Source organism: Falco naumanni, chromosome Z, assembly GCF_017639655.2.
Source record: "Falco naumanni isolate bFalNau1 chromosome Z, bFalNau1.pat, whole genome shotgun sequence".
Lineage (NCBI taxonomy): Eukaryota > Metazoa > Chordata > Aves > Falconiformes > Falconidae > Falco > Falco naumanni.
The window spans coordinates 65,433,555-65,452,975 of record NC_054080.1 but is presented as its reverse complement, the minus strand read 5'-3'; the positions used below and the strand labels follow the sequence as shown (position 1 = coordinate 65,452,975).

General features: G+C 39.1%; 1 protein-coding gene across 1 annotated transcript in view; it reads left to right on the top strand.

The window, feature by feature from the left end:
* Positions 1–19,421, top strand: part of RAB3C (RAB3C, member RAS oncogene family) — a 139,556-nt gene that overhangs the window by 107,617 nt on the left and 12,518 nt on the right. Inside the window, exon 4 of the mRNA XM_040580304.1 lies at positions 14,464–14,588. Within this exon, the coding sequence (XP_040436238.1) occupies positions 14,464–14,588 (125 nt within the window). The remainder of the gene's footprint in view (positions 1–14,463; positions 14,589–19,421) is intronic.

The window sequence follows — 19,421 nt, the reverse complement described above, 5'->3', positions numbered from 1 at the left end:
ACATCTGTGCTTCAGGTCAGCCTTGGATTGCATACATTCCTTTTTATGGACTGTCTATCTGAGAGGTAGTCATCATTTGTGTCTTTGAATACAAGCCCTGAGGAGAATGAACTGCCTGCTTGAAATTCCTTCTTTTCTGTCTGTTAATAGAGTACCACTGACCTTCTCTTTACCACTTGGTGGGTCCCACTGGCAGTTCCCCAGTCTGCAAGTCCACCATCCACAGCACAAAAGTCTACTTACAGAGGACACCTGGTATCTGTGAGCAGGGCTATCAATAAAGTCCTGCTGCTAGGTAACAGTCTGGAGATGACCTTTTAGCTGTTCTAGGCAAATCTTGCGAAGAAGGATGTATACTCAGGCCGCAGTAAAATTTGGCTCAGACCACAGTAAAATTTGGCAGAGTTAGGAATAAACCACTTGAATTCCTCTTGTGACTCTGACCTGCAGCCCCCATGCCTATAGGGTTACAGGAGCTCGGAGCAGCACACATGAAGTTTCTGAGGTGTAAAGGTTTTATATCCAGCAATTTCTTGCTCTAGTCCCATCAGATGCTGGCAAAGGAATGTATGAGTGAAGCCAGGTTTGCTGTAACTTCCCGTTCAGCTGTGAACAACAGAGACCTCACTTTCAAATGTTGCTATGTGGAATTTAGCTTCAGTGAAATCCTGGAATTTTCCTAGATGAAGGTAACCATGGTGTCTCTTTGTTGTCGTACGCGGTTGTTAATACCATCAGTTGTTTCAGACACATCACTCCTCCCTTTCAGCCTTTCTCAGCTCTGCTGCTCAGTGTAGGAACACACACGGTTATCTCCCCGACACACTCACAGTGTAGTGTAGAGCTGTCCTCATAGTCTGCCACAACCTAAGTCCTGTGTAGTGAACAAGCATTTAGGGGATCAGCCTTTGCTAGAAACGTTTCATAACAAGAAAGCTTAAGTAAGTTCATTAGTTAAACTATCTCCGGAGTGTTATAACTGCATAAATCTGTCTCTGGTATAAGTCTGCTTGGATGTTTGCTAGTTATAGCTGTGAAATAGAGGTGTATAGGAAACCCTCACCTGACACTGTTACTCTGTAGACAAATCTTGTATTCTTTCAGTGAGTTCTGTAACCCTGGGAGACCTTGACAGCAACCAGAGCTATGGGTGAGACTCCTCAGTATAAATTTAGCTTATACATTGCAGACATCCATATCCAAGCTAAAGGCATGAGGATCCCTTCTAGTCAATGGCAAGAAACAAGACATTTCGCTGTTACTCATCTCATTCTAAAGCAGTTATCTAGAACAGACCAGAAGAATTGCACCCAAAAAGACCTCTGCCAGCCCATCTGTGTCAGAGCTGTGAGGAGCTGTGACTCAGCCTGTCTAGCTCTGCCAAGAGAAATGTCTGAGGGATGTGGTTATATGGGCAAAAGTTTTACTGCTTTATTTTGATTTGCTATAGGACCAGAGTTGGCAGTGCATGATAGTTTATTACATTCCAGGGCAAAACACAATTTTGTGGATGCAGTTATGTCCACACTGGAAACACTTTCTGGTAAAGTGCAGTCATTTCCTCCACTCTGTGCCTTAGAAAGACCTGCTGTTCAACACATTCATTCACACTTGCTTGCAGTTGTAGGTTTTCGTTTCTGGAACAGCACATAGGAAGCGCTTTATTCTTCTCATATTTCCTATACATCACTTTACTGCTCTGGGGATACAGAATAATTTCACTGATGAACTTTGAATTTTGTGATGCTTGCCCTTATAGCTGTCCATCCAGAAATTATTGTCTACCCAAGCACCTGTGTAATGCACACAGTTATGTCCTCTGAGAGGGGTCTCTACCCACCAAAGTCAGCGAAGAAGTGTCAATAAGATAATATAAACACTTCTTTTTTATTGACGGAGAGAAGCTGTAACCTCAAAAATGTGTTAGCTTACATGGTTTAAACAGTATGCTTATAAGTTTCTTACAGGCAGAGTGGGATGATCTCTAAGAGAGGTTAGGCTGTATCATATTGACATGGCATTGTGTTCAGTTTTAAAAAGCATTAAGAAGTTTTAAATCTAATCTCCAAATTTTTTATTAAAAAGTTATATTTATGCCTGCATATATTGCTGATGGCTTCTGCCATACTGAGGATTTCCTTTTAAATCTAGCTGCTGGCGTCAGTGACAAGCACTATACATTTGTTTTAAGAATTGTGATGGAGAACAAAATTCAAATATATAATAGCTAGGGTTTGAGGGGCAGAGGGGCAAATTCATATATATGCATACATATATACACAGTCTTTCAATTTGTGAATCAGGTAGGAGCACTACTGACACTCTCAATGAATATGCAACTCTTCCATTTTCTAAAAACTTTTTTTCTTACCTTATTTTTAATCCTAGAATTATAAAGTCTAATGCCTCTTGTCATCCTCTGTGAGTCAGCAGAAATAAACCTGCACTTTACTTGTTGGCAGGGTGAGTCAGCAAGACAATTCTGCCACCCTGGGCCAGCCAGGATGTAGACAGTAAAGTAGTTTTTACCATTGTCTTTGGCTTCTGGCAGCCCTCACAGAATGAATTTTGATCAGCAGTATCCCAGAAGCAAAGCATCACCAGACTAATTCAAAATTTACCTTCAGGACCTCAAAGAGAAAGAAAAAAAGTGCAGTTATACAACTCATATTTGTCTGATTAACCAGTATCAGTTAACAGCAAGATTAACGCAGTTGCCATTTTGCCAGTCTAGATTCAGCTGTCCTTGAAAAAAGGCAGAAGCTCAAATGTTCAAGATGAAAACTAAGCCCACATGTTTTGACTCAAAATTTCAAACTTCAAATCTCTCATGCTTGCAAGTGTACAGCCATATAGGGAAAGTACTTCCAAAGAGACATTGGTCTAAGGACACAACAGTGGAATCCCATTCTTGTGCCTAAGGTTCAAATATAGCTCTGAATATTTATTTTGCTCTGCTTCCAGAAGATAAGAAAATAAGTAACTTTAAAGACAAAATGCTGATAGGATTTGTAACCAGTTCTAATATAAAATGTACTATTACAGAAGTAAAATATCCTTGACATTTCAGCATAACAATGCTGTCTGCCTTAAGAAGTAAAATAACTCACATGATAGCCCTGACAAATGGCTTGTAAGCTGGATGAATCTGTAACAAGGATAGTTCATGATAATTTATCACAGGTGCCTTCAATGACCTACTAAGCTTTTCCAGTGATTAAAATTGGGTCTGATTGTTTTAACCCCTTCAATAAAACATGAACACAGAGAACACCATTTGTGTGTATGTAAGACTGAATTCTTTAGGAAAGAATTTGTGCAAAATACCAAATGAGAAAAAAAAAACCAACAAAACAAAACAAAAAACCAACCCAAAATGATCTAACAAGATCAGACGTAAGAGTTGCAATAGCAATAGCAGAATTCATCTAAACTTGAAAAATGAAAGCTAAAACAATAGATGAAATAAAATCCAAACCAGTGAATTTGTGAAGTGAGAGAAACTTGGAAGGCATTCCTGGTGAAACAGGCAGAAAGGGATTATTAACAACCACAAATACGCAACTAAGTTCATAATGAGATATGACAGCAAAATGTCAGGGTCAAACCAGAGTTTCAGAGAACTGTTTAATGAGAAGTTCCCTAAAACAGGGACATCTTGTTGCCAGAGATTTGTTATGTATATTGCGAACATGAACCTGGGTTTGCTATTTAAAAGAGAAAAAGGAAAAAGTAACTCACTCTGTCATCCAGTTAAATTATAGCTACAGAACTATCGATGTTGTTAAAAACAAAAGAATTTGACTATGCTTGTAAAAACGTTACTCCTTCCAAAATGCCATTGCTGGGCAGGTGTTTTTGGGGCTGAAGGTGAGAGGCTTATAGATAACCCCAGAAGTGCAAGACAGGCTCTTTGGCAGAGTAGTGCAATCCAGGGTTATGGGACCATTGCTGGTGCAAAGAAGAGGGAGGTATTAGATACCAGCATATAGTACCAAAACAATTTGCTCAGCATCAGTATTGCTTACTTAACTATCTTTTTAAAAAAAATAATATCAGAAGCATATCACTATGAAAAAGGAAAACAGCAGATGTGAGGACACATACGTATGTGTCTATATCTGTTTCCCGAGATATGTGTGTGTCTGTATATGTATGATTTGGCAAGCAAAAAAAGTATTTTTAAGTGACAAAAAATTGCTTATTTACTTAAAAGGGTAGTATACTCAAACAGATGCTGTAGTTGCTTTAGTAAATTACTTCAGTACTCCCTTATTCCACAGCTACATTTTTTTGAATACAAGAGGTAAGATCAGCTGTAGTGATTAGGGTCATTACTCAGAGTTCCAGCTACAGTCTGTGCAATCAACATAAATTGGTGATAAACAGGATCATTTATTTGGAAGCATCTGGAACATGAAACCATGGGGGTAGTCAAAAGATGAGCAAGTGCAGACTCTATTTTGCCATTTATTTTATCCATGAATATGATTTTCCTGTAAATACTTTTTTCCATCTCCTTTAAAACCCTAATTTTTGATGATTGTGTGCACTGTGCATGTGTAGTAGTAGCTTTGAAGGATGATATAAATTAATGGTGGGTTGCTCAGTGGGGAGAAAATTAAAATCTACAGCCTTTTGTCTGTGCAGCGAGTTGCTAAATCACTTCCCATATTATGACACAGCTTGCAGCATTATACATTACATAAAAACTTTTCATTAACATGTGCTGTTACTGTGTCCCACTGTGAAAAATGTGTTACATTAGTTGATCTGCTCATAAGTAAACCTTGTTATAGGAGAACATTTTGTAGTCATGTGAATAAGAATTAAATACTGAAATATACTTTATATTAGTTTATCATGACACAAAATATGAGGAAGTAGGTTGAAAGATCTCTCTGCCTTTAAAGCCTAAAACAGTATTTGTTGTCTCTTCTCCACTGTCTGTGTAAACATCTGTTCAACTTTTCCAAACAAAAAGCCTGGAAAAGAAGTATGTACTACACATCAGAAAAGGAAAGAAATGCAGTTGGCTTTGACAGGGAATTTGCTTACTTTCATTAATGCTGCACACTTTCAGCCAAAGTACGTTTTGCCTAGGAGTAGGTCAGGAGCTTCCACATCAGTACTCTGTCATCTACCTCCATGACAAAAAGGCTTCCAGGGTGTGCAATGTCAGGGTGACATACTCTGTGTCAGGACCTTGCTCTGCCTGAGGCTGTTCTTAGACTTACTGCCAGCTGTTTAAGTGCCAACAGTGGCATGCTGGCTGTGCAGGTACAAGAACACACCTCACCTGGTGTGCCTTTCTTCTAAAGAATGGCCATCAGAGCTCAGGCACAGGAGGTGCTGGGGAGGAAGTATACCAAATATAGTGCTAATTTAGAGTACAGTCTTTTTTTTTTTTTTTTTTTTTTTTTTTAATGTAGTAAGCGCATAATTATGGTCCTGCTACACTGGTATTGGAAAGTAGTTTCAAGGTGTATTTGACAGCTGGGAGAAAAGCAGGATGCAGAGATTGTGCCAAAGATGCAAAAATTAAGGACATCCAACATGATTAATACAAATTAAATATGCCCTGTAGCCTTCTAGACCTCCATTGTAACTCCAAGTAAAGGGACATACCTAAGAATTACAGTTTGAACCTGAATGTCTTGCCCACAATATACTTACTTGGCCATATACCATTATCCAGCGGATTTACATTTTAGTGTCAGACAATAATCTTCTGACAACAGACACTTGGTACTCTTAGCTGAAACAACACTGTATAGAAAAGGTTTTGGTTTTTTTCAAAGCTAATTCATGGACTATTAAGAAAATTATTTGTGTATTACATTAAAAATGGAATGTAATTCAATAAAGTACTCAGCAGAGGTTTCTGGATAGGAAGGCTCTTCTGTGTACAAGGTAAGAACAGATAGAAATGGTTGATTAGAAAGAAAGAAAAGTCTGATTGATGAATCTCTCTGATGCCTCCCTCCCATCTTAGGTACCAACAGAATTATGTAGTTATCAATGCCGTGTCAGTTCTTACTCCATTGTGTTACATGCAGACCCAGAGTGGACATTATTGAGCAAGCTTATACTTCCATATAACAAATATAGTAACGGATTGTCACTGAAATACTTACATAAAAATAAATGTCATCACAGAGAATATTAGCTCTTACATCTTCAGCTGTTCTCTGCTTTTCCTTCTTTTTTTTATTAACTAAACTTTTTGCAAAACAATATGTCATATTTCCTTGCATAATGTTATAAAAATGTATATATTAAAAATTAGTTCAATTCTGCCTCCAAAAGAACTGGATTCCCTTTGATTATCTTTATAACCTACCAAAACTGAAATGTAGCACGTGGTTTTCCACAATGAAGTTATGGCCTCAGAAATTTGTAGTGGGGTCCTCTGTTAGGATAGCTTTTGTGTTTTGTTCACTGGAAAAGCTAGATTTATTTTCCTTAAAATAGATGCAATTCCTAGCAGACCAATGGAAACCTGTGGTGCTCTTGATAATGTGCATTTTGACTAGCCTTCTGGCTGAAAATGAACCAGAAATTTGTTAGTGTCAGACCTGTCATGCAGCTTCTGCATCATCAATTTATCTTCCTCTAAGGGAAGGTTAAATGTGTAGCCTTTCATTGCATGGGTGCATTCCTTGGCTCTGCACAAGGAAGATAAAGCCTGTCAGAAGGAAGAGGTGAGTCACTGGTATTCTTCTGTTTTCTTCAATATCAGCTTATTTCACAATCATAAAGTATTTTTCAATTACTTTGCCTTTCAATCCAAACCAAAAACAATTTTGTATAAACAATACTTGACACATGAAATATAGCCAGTCCTGGCTGATATTTGTATATTCTGGTCTTCTGCAAGAGTAAAGCGGTTGGTATATCCCAATTTCACTATTACATCCACTTCTTTACATCCAGACCCTTTTCCGTGTCTGCTTTGTGAAACTGAGGATTGAAGTTTATTTAGTTCATTGTTTCCCTTTCTTTGCCTCCCTCCACCCATGTTCATTACTCCTGTGTTGCTAGAACATCTTAGCCTATTCTCTATTCTGTTAATAAGCATTTGCAGTCAGCAGGTACCGCCACTGAAAATAAGCACTGCAAATTCAGTGTATGTCATCTGTTCTAAATAGAAGTGGAAATGCTAGAGGATCCACTAGATTTAAATCGTCAATGAGAAGGACCAAGGTGCAATTTCCCCACTCCTGTCACAGGTTCATCTATGTCAGTTTATATTTTGATAATTATTTCCTTTATTGGTTACTTTTCTTGGTTTTTCACTAATTCTTTAATAATTATAAAGGGCTTAATGAATGCAAAACGTAAAAGCATTTGTATTAGCCATGATCATTGAGCTTTTATGGCCCTCAGCTGGAGCATGCCAGAATGATGAAATGAGTAGCAATAGTTAGAGTTTAAAAGCTGCAGATATCCAGATCTTCCTCATCAGTAAGGGAGGAAAGATCCCAAGCCGTTTCTTAAAGCTAGTTCTGTTTCTTGGGGCTGTGTGTGCTCCCAGCTCCTCATCAGTTCAACTGGAATCTGGCAAATGTTAGGATCTTCTTTTCATTTTTACTGATTTTATTACTAATTATTTCTAGTATAATCCTAAACTGCCAGTAACCATGGCCACAAGAAGTCTAGAATTCAAGTACTCCAGGACTCTTCTGCCTTGGTTTTGCTCAGAGTGCTTTGAGTTTTTAACCTTGGCACTGTTTTCGAAGTCCCAATCAAAAAGTTGTGTTGGGGTTTTGGTTCGTACATTTATAAATTTTGGATGGCTTCTCTCCCACTAACAGTGGATTATTTACTGGGGAACAGATGGAAAGCCTGAGGCTGCCTCTCTCCCTGCCCTTCCTGCAGCAGGGTCTGAGCGCCAAGCCCAGAGCAGCTGGTACAAAGCCACCTTCCAAATGGCCATCAAAACTGAGCATTGTCATCATATAATGGGCTGTATACAATAAGCCTGTGTAGGCCCTATCTCCATCATATCCCCAAGAGGAGTGGGATATAAAGAGGAGATTGGAAAACTCCAAGATGCAGGAGCACTCCTAAGGCACATAACATATCAGGATTACTGGGAATAATAAGGGTTTAGGAGACATAAAGGAGGGCATGGGGAAAGGAATGGAGCATATAGCATACACTGAAGTAAAGACACTTGGTATTTTGAGGGAGACTTCAGACCCACCGCATGGAAAAGATGGCTTGAACAGGGAGACTGCCAGAGCTCTTCACAGACAAGGAGGGTGGGAAAGTGCTCCTGACATGATCCTATCCTCTGAAAAGATGGGAATGGCAGAGCTTCCTCTTACCATCCCTGTCTGTGTCAGGGGTTGGAGAGGGCTGTGCCATACCTTCTGACATCATAGGATGGGGACTGTAGGAAGAGGGAAAGACACCCTCCATGGCCTTAATTACAGAAGGAAAATTATATCTTCTGAAAATGCTGGAAAGCAAGCCTTCCTGGTCAGACGTAGCCAAGCATTTGGAGCTATCACTTGCAAGTAAAGGGAGGAAGTTCAGCTGAGGACACTGAAAGCTTTTGAACACACCTCCAAACTCATAGCTGCTTCTCTGACACTCCCTCTCATCAAATACTTTAAAAAAAACTTAGAAAGTTTTAGAATGGATAATTCAGATGCCATCTCAGATCCCAGCACTCCACTGCAACCCCTGATAGTTCAGCTAACGGGCTTTGGAGGCACCATGCTTTAGATAGAGAAGGGAGAATTTTAAGGATCCATCAGTGAACTCAATATAACAGTAGCTTCAAAAAATGAAACAGTTTTGGTAGAGGTTTTGTTACTTTGGTTTAGGGCTGGGGTTTATTTATTTTCCTTGTAAGATGATGCACTCCAGTTATTTGTATACTCCTTTCTAAAACCAGAACATCAGAAGTACAGCATGTTCCCTGAACTTGCTGGAACAAATATTACACACGGTCCCCTCTGGAGCATTCTCATTAGGGTGCCTCTCTGCTGTCAGTGCACGTGGCTTACTACATAATTCATCTAAAAAGCCCATAGAAACCAGCCCCTCTAGGCATGGCAGGCATACTTGGAGAGCTCTACATCCAAACAGTGGTCCATAGATTGCAGCTGTCTCTAAAAATTCATATTCCTGACATTTTTACTATATAATTATATATTTATTGAATATATTTGTTTGCTATCCTTTCTGTCTGTGGGTGACAATACACTAGAGACTATTCCAGGTTAGATTAATGTTTGTTCTGGACATGTATGAGTTAGTAAAAACGGATTCTCTGGAGTTGCAGTCAGAGTGACCCTAAAGTATAGCAGTCAGTGGGTGCAACCTGAGATGTGTCTAGTACAATAAGTGGCAGGTTTGGCTTCTGCAGTAGTTTCTCCAGGGTACAATGCAGTGTTACCCAGGCATAGCTGAGCTAAGTCTGAACTCTTCGGGGAAAACACATCATGCTGGATCTGATGGCTCAAGAGAGGCAAGGCTGCTGTGGCTTCATGTCCCAGGTCCAACCAGTAGTGAGGCTAAAAATGTAGCCCCCGCAGGCACGTGCACACAGTATTCACATGTACAACACCTATATATGCATATATACTTGGCCAGCCACACAGATCACAGACAGACACACACAGCGCTCCCACAAACAGAGAAAGCACCAACAGACACATCCTGCTCCCCTGCCTGACAGAGCAGCATGGAAGTCCACTACTGAGAATATATATTTGTGCAGATATGTGTACAGCATGGATCCCTCCATCCACTGGGCTTATACATTTAGTCTTCCCAGTATCTGCCCTTGGATCCCAGTGTCCCCAGTTGCTGGCATCTGGATGTACAAATCTCCAGTGTTGACCCGTGGCGATGGGTTTCATGCCTGGACAGTGGGGCTGAGGCTTTCCTGTGACAGCCCTAGGAGGGGCCTGGATTTGATGTCCCTTTTTTAGAGTCCTTAATCTGGATTGTCACCTGCCTTTGCACCACTGTGCTCCTCTGGACTTATGGACATGCGCCTTTGACAGTCTGATGGCTCCCGCAATATGCCTGGAAACAGCCAGGGCCAGGATATTATTTGGGTTCTGCCACGGGCCATCATCTCTGCTCCTGCACATCTGGATGTGCAGATAAGCTTTTATCACATAATTTAATGTGAACAAGCTGGTTTCCAGAACAGTAACATCACAGCAGTGCTCCCGTATTGCTTTGTGCTGGCTACCTTGCCTACCAGCATCTCAGCTACCTCAGCCAGCTGGGGCTGCATGTTTTTGCGCCCCACTCCATCATGTTGTGCAATACTCCCTGTAAGCTGCCCACACAAGCACACACAGACACCCCACCATTCCTCACAATTGCTGGGCAATTATTTGAAGTTCTTGCATTTTCAGAGGCAAAGGGTCATACCTGCACACTCCTGATTTTTTCAAAGTTTTGTTCTTTCATGGTTGTTTTCAGTCCCAGACAGTCCTTCAATTGCTAGAACCAAGTTCTTTATTAAACTGATTCTTTTACAGACCTCAAACAGAATCTTACCTGAGAACTGAGGTAGCCCTTGAAGTTTGTACCTGATTTTTTCCCAAAAGATAATGTGCTGCAACATAGACCTTTTACCTACTGCTGCTTCTCTGTCATAAAGGTGCATTTCACCATGCTTGGTTATAACCAGAACTGACATTTAATTTTCTTGGCAGACTTGGAGCAGGGTAGTGCATGATACTACTGTCTTTGGTCTTTATAACAGTGTGTTCACCATTTTAAGCATTGTAGTATTTGCTTTGGAACTTATGTGCTCATGAGAGGTGAGGTAACAGTGGACAGCTTTGCCTGGGTAACACTGGTTTTAGAAGTGGCAGCAATACAAAATCTTGTTACATTCTATTGAACTAAAGCCCCAACGTTTTCAGAAGAATATTTTGTGGACTAACAACTATTACAAGGCATTTCCAAGGAGCAGAACTAAATAGCTCAGTAACACTGAAGCAGGCTCCATACAGACATATGCCACTGTGAACTATTTAACTTTGCCTTTTGTTTCAAACAAAGTAGGGGGTTTGTGTTCAAAACACAACTGTGTTCAAAATTAACTACTTTGTTCAAAATGAAATGAAAACACAAAACTCTTTGGAACATATTTTTCACATAGTATTTTGTTCCATGTAACAAAGGTTAAAACCCTTCGTATTATCTTTAACAGTCTTCTGTCATAGTAGTCCAAAACACTTTTGGAGATTTACTGATGTAACTTTGTACTTTGAACCAGTAGTGGAAAATAAAGCACTGTTTCAAGATAAGCATTGCTTTAGTTAGTGTTCAGCAAGTGATCTTTTCTGACAAGGAGTATGGCAGAATGGCAGTACAGGGAGAACAAGTCTTCTGTTGATCACTGAAAGTGATGGATTGTGGAACTCCTGCATTAATCTGCCCTTCTAGTGTCTGTATATTATAAAAATTCAAGCATGTTGCAGATTGCCTGCCTACCATACAACTAGAATGTGAAAGATTTACAGGGTAAATTACTATTGACATATACCATGTCACTGAGACTGAACAAGAATTGCTGCATTCAGCTTACTGAAAACATCAGCTCTGCCTTTTCATGTCTTCAGTCTTCCTGAGGCTAAAGTTCTTTACAAGGACAATTATTCATGTTTTGGATTAATCAGAAACCTTAGTCATTTGAAAGGTTGTGTATGCAAGGAACAGCAAAATCTCTTTTTTAAATGACCTGTGAGTTGGTTTTTGAGGTGAATTCTGGGAATCAAAATCTATAGAAGCCATTGGTGTAAATGTATGTCTAAAAAAAAACATTATAGTGATAAGCATACTATATTCTTTGAATCCAAGCCCCTGCTGAGTTGAGATTGATATTTTTGGATATCAATATTTGGATATCAAAATATTGATATTTTGGGGGATACATTTGACTAAATTTCACAGAGTCAGTTGTATGTTTTGCACTACAGAGTCTTTTGCAAAACATAAGCCTTTGCATTCATTATCAAGGACAAAATCTCTTCTCTTGTTGCTTAAAAAATTCTTCATAACTAGAATATGAGACATAAGCAAACCAGATTAAAAGTCCAAGAACAAAATAAGTCACTTTGCTAATGAGAACCATTTGAATACTCAAGTCTGTAGTTCATAGAACGACAAATCACATCTGGCTGCAGTAAAATGAAGGGAGTTATGTTCATAAGCAAAGAAACTCATGTAAAGCTCTGGAGCGAAAGTTTGCAAAACAAGACTGAATGAATTCCCTTTACACTGATGTGACAATATTTCGCCAGGTTGTATTTCTTCATTCATCAATTTCTTATATTTCATCTTTGCAGAATAAGCAAGTGATTCCTTCTATAAAGCTTAAAATTTTAACTGTATATTTTGCTTTTGAAACTTCTTCAATTTCCTGCTGATATAAGGGGAACAAATTGATTCCCCAAGTCATAACTGCTCAAAGCTGAGTTCGAGTCCTTAATGGACTAACAACCTCTGACATTTGAGCTACTAATATTTGCAAAGTTGCTATGGTGACAAATATAATTCTGGTTAAAAGAAAAAATGCTCTATTTTGCTTAGCCACAAATTCCAGAACTCAGCATGGTTCCAGAAGAACATTTCTGCCAAAACAAATGCATGGAGACCTTTTTTCTGAGCAATTGTATCTTTAGTAAAACGTAAGCGTACAGGGAAATCTAACCTCTGCTTTGGTCCCAATACCTTAGGATCACCTACTCAAATTTCTGTAAAACATTCAAAATAGCAGTGTCTGTTTCTTGAAGGAAAGATCAGGGCAGGTCCAAGGGAACAATCTGTAGAACAAAATGCCTGGGGCTTGCTTCAGCTTCTATTTGGTCATTCTGATGAAGTAAAACAACCCTAAAGGCAGTGTGGTCCTTCCTTTTAAATTCCTCTGCCCAGCACTGCAAACCCATCACACATGGCTTAAAGGTGCTTTGGCTCAAGCACAGGGGTCTGGGCCTGTGGGCAATGGCATTGGATCTAGGTACAAAGATAACTGCAGCAGTTTTCCCCCATGCCCATCCCTCTGGTCTTGCAAGACAGCTTTGGAGATTTGATCCATTTTCTGTCTTTCAGTAGAAATGGTTGTAGAGACCACATAATGATCTTTTTTGTGCATGCAATATTTTGCAGATAGGGATCTGAATATGTAGAGACAGGGAGACAGCTGTTTTATGGGAAGGGGTCACTAGTGACCCTGGCATCCACACAGACCAGCTTCCAAAACACTTGGGTGACAGATTTTTGAAGATATTTCGTCTTCTCACAGAGACCTAGGGCCCTGATAGACAGCAAGATTCCCTTCCAGGGTGCCCTCTCCAAAATGTGTAGTTAAGCAGGTTAGTTGCTATTTCAGTGCACTTTCCCTAGGCAGCTTGTATTGTCCAAGGAGAGAGAGAGAGAGAGATGCTCTATCTCCCTTGATCATATGGGCACAGGTGAGATATTAAGATCCTACCAAGCCCATGACTCAGAGCCCAAAGCCAGACATAGCCACAAGTCCAAGGCAAAGGGTGAGTGCTTACAGTAAGCTTGCTGCACCCTGCATTACCTTCAAGGGCAGATGCTGCTCTCAGTTAGAAGGTGGTAGCCAGCAGGATCGTTCCTGGCAGAGTCTGGACCCATGACATGGAGCTTTCCTTCCTACAGAGCAGGTCTGAGTACCAGCAGAATGGCAGCAGTCAGCAACTGAGAGGTGATATGAGTCTGCTCCTAAGTTGCCCATTAGCTGCATCCTTTTCAAATTGCAGAAGACAGCTTTGTAAAGTAAGCTGTTTCACCACCAGCATTCAAGGTCTCATGGCGTTTCAAGGCCTCAGATACTCCAGCTATAGCCATGCTTAGGGCTTGTACAATTTAAATGGAATGCAAATCAAAGCTCAAACTCAGTCCCTGACCACAGCTTAATGGACAATGCAAACATTGCTGTCATCTTGGTAGGTCAAAGGACCTATAGTGGAACATGCTGAAGAGAAAAAAAAAAAGCAAAGAAGAATGGCTTTGACGTTTTGCTGATAAATATAGATCCTGATTTTAAAAAGTGAAAAATAAGAAACAAATAAGCTGTTGATTTTATTTCAAAGCTCTGGGTTTAGATGATAAGGTTTGCTTTTAACTATGAAAATATTTTTTTTAATTGTGGGAGAGTGTCACCTCTTCTTTTTAAAAATACAGGAAAAAATGTTGATGGCAGGAGAAAATATTGAAAGACTGTCTTAACAAGCAAAAGCAAAATCTGCATTGACATTATTTCTGTAATAATAATTCCTGACAGATACTCCTTAGTTTATTTGAAATCCAAAATTCAACAGAATCATGTTACTCTGGATGTCATAATCACTATTGTCTTTTTTGTCTTGTTACAATTCTGTTTGAAATTGATATAAGGGGAATTTGCTTTGCTTTGACTTCTCTCTCTCTCTCTCTCTCTCTCTCTTTTTTAAGGTCAACTCAAATTAAAACATACTCTTGGGATAATGCCCAGGTTATTTTGGTCGGTAACAAATGTGACATGGAGGATGAACGAGTAATCTTCACCGAGAGAGGCAAACATTTAGCAGAGCAACTTGGTAAGAAAAGAAATTACAAAAGCTTTATGATTGCTTGTGAGAATGCACAAAGTAATGTCATTAATTCCTACAGTACTTGTAATGAAGTGTTCATTATACATTCACTGGAAAGGAATAGTCATATAGCACCTCCCATTTCTTTCTGAAGGCTGAGGTATGAACTGCCCTTGTTGATATCACTAATATTGTAGCATCATTAGGATATGTGTCCAGGGATGACCTTATGCAAAGCTGTAATATGTCTGTCATCTAAAAGTGTCCACAAGACTAGGGCTGGCCTGGCTCAGAGGCTGGCTTAGACTAAAGACATAGCTGAATAAATGTTCCTTATGCTGCTTCTTAGATAGGAATTACATTAAGGCCTTTGTGATAAGTAGCAAGATTTGGTGTGTGTCTGCACATATATATTAGGTTTAGATAGTTACAGCTATAGGCAGATACATCCTAGCCAGGGAAAAATAAGAAAAAAAGAAACCCACAAGCAAACCAACAAGAAAAAGGAGAGAAGAGACTGAAGAAACAGCTTGTCCCAAATGTGAACTAGACTAATTCTGCAAGTTGAGAACATTGGGATTATGATTGCCAGTACCAATAATCCAAAACAGACACCAATATCCAACTGCTGACAGTTCACCTACTACATGTTTACATAGGTGTAAATAACATGAACCTCTGTTTGATAAAGCCTCCCTCTAGGAGGCAACTGTTATCCATACAGAAAATTACAGAGCTGTGAACATCTCTGTTCTTTCTGTTTCTGCCCAGAAGTGATATCCTTTCATACTATGAAATGTTTTTCAGATGACACTGGCCAAACTGTAATGGAAAATCTCCAGAGCATCACCATAATGCTACTACCTGGCCCATTTTCCTCTTTAAAATTTGCTGATCTCTGGAGACCATGCTCAGCAGCTGTGCAAGTCAAGCCCTAGCACCACTGGAGGCTGATTTCTGTGCTGTACTGGGCATGGGTTTGTTACTCTTTTTAATACTGACTGTGGTAAAGGTTCAGTCTGGGAACATGTGTGTAACTAAGATCACCTTGTCACTATTCCTATATAGGTGTTTAGGGGAAAGGCTGTTGTAAGAGTAACTGCACGGGAAACAGAGAGAGGTGGTGGCATTTCACCGTATACCACCAGTGCTGGATCTAATCCCATGCTGGTTCTTAATTTAAATATATTCTATATTATATATAGATGACCTTATTTTTTAAAAATTATTTTTCTAGTTGTACAATTGCTTGTCCTGGTAAATAATTTCATCAGAATATCTTCATATCACATCTGTCTAAATAAACATTGTGTATGTGTAAAAGCACATCTCAAAAGTATACATTAAAAATTACCATAAATAAGTCCTTGAAAGGTGACAAAAAATATTTAACAGTAGGTTATTTCTGGAAAAATTACCAAGACCTGTGAAGACCAGAGTTTCTAAAACTGTTTGCAACAAACCCAAACTGGCTACCATTGCACCCGCTTTAACAGAGGGTATTTTTCTTTGCAGAAGTACCTGTCATATTACCATATTTCTATAATCTGTTCTTCCCTCAGTAAGCATTTCTAATATTTATTCATTTTACTAGGAGCTAGGGAAGTGTATTCCATGAAGAATGGGATTCAAAAAATGTAACTGTACCCCAAATTTAGACCAGTCACTAAAATGCCTGGCAATAAACATAAATTTGAAATGTAGATTTTGAAAATTATTTTCTTTTTTAAACTCCATAACTAATCTTAATTTCCCTTCCTCAAACTGTTTTTCTTTAGAATGATTAATGCAGTAAGTTGACAAGAAATCCCCAAGGTCATGAATTTAGCAAGACGAGAAGAAACTCTGCATGTTGTACAGTTAAGAATTCTCAGCTGTAATAACCAATGCTTGCAAAAAAAAGAGTAATGAGATAGATATCAAAACTCATCTTTCAGGCTTTAAAGCAAACTCTAGCTCCTGGGACTTAGAATTCAGTTTTTATGGAAGTAGATTATCCTCTCTTTCCATCTTTATCTACTCTGGGGTTTTCCTTTCTCAGATATACGTCCTGTGGCTACCTCAAGGGCAGATTATTGTATTGGATAAATTGTGGCTCTGATCCAGTATGATGTTTACTGTACTCAGACTGCATACACAAGTGTTTATATGTTTCCTGTACAGCTGCAATAATTTCTTAAATCTGCTCAGAGATTGTGGGAGGTGCTGTCAGGAAAAGCAAGAATATGAGTTTTCCTGAACTGTAGTCAGTGCTCTGGCCATGCTGGACGGTTTGAAAGGCATGTGTTGTGCCAGACACTTGGGACTGTCTTTTCTTTCTCTGACAGTGAGTTGGTAACATCTCTTGCGAGCAAGTTTTAAAAATAATGTTATAGATTTATGTGTCCAGCAAGGCATTTTAAGACTTTTGGCCCTTTGAATACCTTTGAATACACTGATTGCAGCCACAACTACCAGCAAGCACAATGCACAAGCATTGTACAAAGAGCATGTTGTGAAACATTGTTCTCAAGTGTGGTTTTATCTTCAGCTCTGGTTTATTTAAGTCACTGAGAAAATGAATACATGTACATTTTGGGCTGGGTTTTCAAAAGGTCAAAAAGAGCACCAGGCATTTAACCCTCCTGGAAACATGATGTCCTGTTGATGACAGCGTTATCAGCAAATTGTACCTCCTTTGTGGCTGCTGATTTCTTTGAAAAGTGTGGCCTTCAACTTTATTAACAAGGTATAATCAATCATTTATTTCAATCTCAGTGCTGGCTTATTTCTGAAGTGTAACCCAAACAAGTGGTTTAGATCAACCAGCAATAGGCCTTGTTATATGAGAACGTTTGGCTAAACTAGCCAAGTACCCTGTGGTAGCTCCAAGTACCTCTCCCATAACCCTAATGGAAGTTCACAAACGAGAGAAGGAATTGTTAAGAAAACTGGATTTGACCTTGAAGGGAAATGAACAGAATGTTTATAAAGACAGAATTTGTCTCATTTCCATTTAGATTTTTTAAAATACCGTAGCTGCACACAGCGGTAGTGGCTGGAAGCAGATGCCTTGTGAAAGGTATGCAAGGGCAAACATACAGCAATACTTTCCTAGACTGCAGCAAATTATATTTGTGTGTCTCATGAACCAAAGGTAATACCTTTGTATTCAATTGCCCTTTCATGATGATTTTTTCATGGGCTTGTCCAATGATGTCTTTGAAACCATATAAAATTTTAGCCTCCACAACATCTTCTAAATGCGTACAGTTTGAGTTATCTGCTTCTGCTTTGAAACAGCCACTTGCTAGTTTTGTCTGATGTTTCTTTACAGTTGTATTCTGAAAAACAGTGAACAACTGTTTGCTGTTCCCTGCTCTGTAACACAGTTGGTTTCAGAGACCTCTAACATACCCCTCCTTTTTCTCCAGGCTGAAATTCCCAGACTATTTCATCATTCTGGACACAAAGATTGTCTCCCACCTTAGCCATTCCTTGTCACCGTAGTCAGTACTTTTTGAAAGTGGTACAGTCTTTCTTCAGAAATTAGTTCATGGTTGTTTAACATTATAGCATACTTATGAGAGTAATGTTAGAACAAGGTGAAAACAGGCAGGATCAAATAAATTCAGTTGAGTCATGTAACTACTTCACAGGGATATCATACCAAGAAAATACAGAAACATACAAACCAGCCAGTAGACAGAACTGATTAATTTAATGTTAATATTGACATGGGAATCACACCAAACACATTTAAACAAATTTATTCACTAATCACTACAAAAAAAAAAAAAAAAGGTTTGGAACATAATATTTGTTATATTTTGTCTCTTCATAAATGTTTATTCTGAGCACTACATGCATTGGCTATTGAGTGAAACCCCAATACAGTCAGCATTTACATGCTTTGAATCATTTTAGTAAAAAAGGCTTGGAACTTCTTGCAAGCAAAACGCATGCATACTTGCCAGCTGTATTACACAGCTTTTCTGATATACACATCTCACCTGAGTTCAAAGCTTCATAAATTCATAAAAGTTCGGTGTCACTTGTCAGAAAAGAAATAAAAAGAATGACTCACAGATGGCATGAATGTCTTCGTTCCTTTTATTTGTGATTTGTATGGTATATTGTGATCTACATTCTGCCAAAGGATTAACAGGCAGAGGTGTACACAGAGCTTTGAACAGACTGAATAACAGCACGTGTAAATGAAATGGGCAGTTACATATGTGGTTTGACATACAGCTTCTCCATTTATTTATGACACAGTGCTGTGCATGCCAATTCGGTATGTAATTTTATGTGTTCTTTGGTTGCTCACATGCTTCTGTACAAGTCCTATCTGCTACGTATGTGCTACAAATTATTTCAACACTCATTAGTCTTTAATTGCAAATACTGCCATTACGGAGTATGTTATATCTTTAGGACCAAGGGCCTTAAGGTTGCTGCAAAAGTACAATCCTGTCATAGGTACAAACCATGTCTATTGTGCTCTTGCTGCACCAGGTACTAGGGGAGTACTGCAAGATCTACCCCAGATATCTGGCCACCTTTTCTGTAAGGTTCTGTTTGTCCTATCCCACCTTTTTTGCTCAAGTTAAGACTCTGGTAAATATAGCTATTGTATCATAGAAATGCTGGCTGGAACAGTTCAAGCTTGTCTTCAAGGAAGCATAGTTATTGTGGGAACACACCCTTGAGGACATCTGTTAAACATAACATCAGGGGTGGTAAATAAAATTGTCTTCATTGTGGACAAACACTCTGAAACCAGAAGGTCTTCTTGATCACCTGGTGAAACATCAGCATAGCTCTTCTGTGGAATTGTGCTTAAAATTTGCTAGCTAG